This window comes from Solanum pennellii, chromosome 2 (genome assembly GCF_001406875.1).
Source record: "Solanum pennellii chromosome 2, SPENNV200".
Classification (NCBI taxonomy): Eukaryota; Viridiplantae; Streptophyta; class Magnoliopsida; order Solanales; family Solanaceae; genus Solanum; species Solanum pennellii.
This window is the reverse complement of record NC_028638.1, coordinates 31,493,507-31,497,443: the sequence shown is the minus strand read 5'-3', so window position 1 is coordinate 31,497,443 and position 3,937 is coordinate 31,493,507. Positions and strand designations below refer to the sequence as shown.

The 3,937-nt window shown below is 33.8% G+C and overlaps 1 protein-coding gene across 1 annotated transcript; it reads left to right on the top strand.

The window, feature by feature from the left end:
* Positions 1 to 229: 229 nt before the first annotated feature.
* On the top strand, positions 230 to 1,121 carry LOC107009885 (putative B3 domain-containing protein At2g27410; the record flags this gene model as incomplete). Its single annotated transcript, XM_015209195.2, has 1 exon — positions 230 to 1,121. A coding segment is annotated over one exon (888 nt), but the record flags the coding sequence as incomplete, so codon positions are not given.
* Positions 1,122 to 3,937: the final 2,816 nt, after the last annotated feature.

The window sequence follows — 3,937 nt, the reverse complement described above, 5'->3', positions numbered from 1 at the left end:
TAAAAAAAAAAGAAGATATGTAGAAACTTGTTAGTCAGCGTGTAAATTTAGCGCGTCCAAGAAAATGAAGAACTCCCCAACGTTAACAAATCAAGAATCCCCTGTTTTCTAAAACCCTCAATATATAAACCCTCTTTATCAACAATTATTCTTCGTCAATCACATTCATCAAAGCTGTTGCCTTCTTAATTACAATCTCCCTCTCTTTCTTTAAAATTCTCTTCTTCTTTTTTCCATGGGAATACTAATGGAAGATGATGTTGATGGTGGGTCGAAAGAGGATTCCTGCATTACTGATTTTGAATGTGTAGATGTTGAAAAAGATGAAGCTGTTAGAAAGAATCCGTTTATGTGTGAGCATTCTGTTGATCACTACTACTATCTTCTTCCAAGGGCTAAAAGAAGCAGAATTTTCAGAAGAAAGAACCCTCCTCCTACTGTTATGCCGTCTCAATCAATGTCACAGAAAAAGGGTCTCAAGATTCGAATCTCTTTTGAACGTAAAACAATTGAAGCAGTTGATGAAGACCTTTCCATGGAGAAAAACAAGACTCAAACTCTGTCCGGTGAAAAACAGAGTAAATTGGAAGATAGAGAGAAAAAGACTGAAACTGCGTTGGATGAAAAACAGAGTAAAGCGAAAGACAGAAAGAGAAAGAGAAGAAAGATAAAACCAATAATTGATCCTCAAGTTTTGCCAGATGAGTTGAAGGAGAAGATTTCAAGAATGGGTGTTCAGATTTCTCAAGTGAAACTCGTAATTCAGAAAGTTCTTTATGATACAGATTTGAGTTATCAGCATATGCGTCTCTCAATCCCCATCAACCAAGTGGAGAATAAGGATTTCTTGACACCACAACAGAAAATGGTATTGGAGACGAGAGATATTGTGTCTAACAAAAAGAGCAAGATTCAGTTCAACTTGATTGAGCCTTCACTTGAACAAACAAAAATTCATTTGGCAAAATGGGACATGAGTAACAGCTCTAATTATGTGTTATTGAGTGACTGGATGCAAGTAGTAGAAAGGAATATCCTCAAGTCTGGAATGGTAGTGCAGTTATGGTCATTTAATCAAGATTTGGTTCCATGGTTGGCTCTTGTTTTGGTTCGATAATAATTTAGACGTTGATTTCATTTGTAACTATTTAGTACAGTTTGCCAACTTTTGTGTAGGATTAGTGTCGTAGTAAACTTCTTTTGTTTGTTTTGACAAATATCGTTTTTAGTTTATTTGAATATAATATAACTTTTTACAGTAAGATTCTTTATTGCCTTTACTTTTAGTTGCTACTTCACTTTTTCTGTTTTTTACTCTTAACTAGAGAGGATATTCTCAGTCATTAACACAGTACTCTAAACTATGTTATCTATCATCAGCTGCAGTACTGGTAACAATAAACACAGTGCTCCGTATCTGCATTGTGTTATTAAGTTGCCGTGCAGGATTGTGTTGCATAACTTGCTCGATTCGGTACTGTCTCGACCTCTATCTTTCCATTGGCCCAAAGACTTGGTGATGGTGCTATAACCACATGGTTTAAATGGAATAAAATAAAAAATGACAGTCCCTTTACAGCATTAGTGATTTGATTTCGACACATAGAAAATGTAAATGGATCTTTCTACACTAGTCATTAATTTCCTCTTCAAGATAAGGCGGGAGCTCACCACTTCCCCTTTCAGATGGTTCCTCCATATAGAATCAACATCAAATAAGAGATAGTTGTAGTATCCTGACAAAAATAAGTTCATATTGATCTTTTTTTTTATTGAAAACCAACCATGCTTACGATATCATGGAGATCTGATCCTTGATAATTCTTTTCATAATATGAGTTGAACTAAGGAACAATAGATAAGCAAATAGCTTACTTACACTGTAAAAACACCAAATCATATTCCGTTGTATTCAATGAAAATGGCTTTTCACTAAGCTGCAGAATTGTTAATAAAAAGAATGCAATTAAAAGACATAATATTTTACCAAAAACAGAGTAGATTGCAATTAATAGTATCAGTTTGCACTTTTCACTGCTCAACCAAGACAGTTTTGCACAGCCTGAACCTGCGGAGGAACAGATAGACAGACAATCAGTTGTGTAATCCTTGCATACATACTAATTTATGTCGTCACTGTCAAGTAGCAAAGCTTCAACGGATTTTGTTTCCAGATACACAAGTAATTATGCATCCTGACCTACGATATCTTACGCTTTCATTCATTAAAGAGCTCCATCAAGCGTTCTGCAAAGATTATTAAATGTTCCAAAATTAACTTAAAGTGGTATAAACAGAAGCCACAACACACCTTTTTTTTTTTCCTTTGAAGTGCGGATTTGCATAAAAAAATATCATATGCAGAATCATGTACTCAACAAACATACGATATTTTACTCTATTATAGAGAAAAAGAGGCAAGTCAAAATATGTGTTTGTAAACATAGTCAAGTTGATAGGTGTACGGTATACCAGGATCAAATGGAAGATTTTATTAGTTAGTTAGTTGGTTGATCGGCTGTTAATTTATAATTGGTGATGAGCTATCATAGTTTGTTAATACGACTCAGCGCAATGCTCTCACTTGGTATGTAACACACACAAGTTGTGAGCAATACAATTTCCTCGTTCATTAATGGAGTTATGAATTTGTGAGCTCATATTTTGTTAGGAGCATTCTCCTTATTCCTAAGATGCTTTATATACTTTTTATTGGAATTCCACATCCATTCTCCTTAAAAAAATAACCATCAAGATATCCTCAAAACAATAGTCTCAATTTTCATGAAAAAATCATTAGGCTACACTAAATCTTCAAAGGTCTCATCTTAGTGTTTTTTGTATCAAGAAATTTTACATCTACTTCTCTGGAATTTCATCATTATCCATTGCTTGTTTACATTTTGTTTGGATGGTTATAATCACTGAGTTGTACTATTAGTTCAAATGCAATATCATGTCGAAATACCGATTCGATAGGAGTAGGCTGCCCCAACTTAGCAACCTTGAATTTAGCACACTCATGTTTCGGGAGTGAAATGAGTAGAAGGTATATATCATTCAACATTCCTTAAATTTGAGGAAAATGAATTGATTTGGAAAACATCTTCCAAAACATTTGAAACAACCAAAAAATGAGAAAATTGGAAACATTTTTTCTGAAAATATTTTCCTCCATACCAAACACACCCTTAATTTTGGCATAATACATAATTGTGCCCTTTAACTTGGATTCGAATCACATTTACGCCCTTTAACTTTGGGTGTGCACAAGTAGACACTTAAACTTGTATAAAGTTGAACAAATAAGTACATGTGTCCTACATGTCATCCTACATGTCATTTTTTGTCCTACGTGCTGTCCGACGTGTATTATGTCATGTAGGACTCATGTGTTTATTTATTTAAAAGTTGGATAGTTAGAGTGTCTGTTTGTGCATTATGAAAGTTGGAGGTCAAAGTTAAAATTTGAAGTCATGTTTAGGGTCCAATATATGTATTATGCCCTTAATTTTCAAAGGCATAATAATTAATACATAAATGTGCCCTTTAACTTGGCTTCGAATCACATTTATGCCCTTCAACTTTGGGTGTGCACAAGTAGACATTTAAACTTGTATAAAGTTGAACAAATACACACATGTCCTACATATCATTTTTTGTCCTACGTGGTGTCGTACGTGTACTGTGCCATGTAGGACTCATGTGTTTATTTATTTAAAAGTTGGATAGTTAAAGTGTCTGTTTGTGCATTATGAACGTTGGAGGTCAAAGTTAAAATTTGAAACCAAATTTTGGATCCAATATATGTATTATGCCAATTTCAAATAATAATTAATAGGTGATAATAGTTACACTCGAGAAGAATTTCACCGAGACCAATATTAAAAAAATTGTGTGAATAATAGTAATAATAATAATGTGTGAAAACACTATG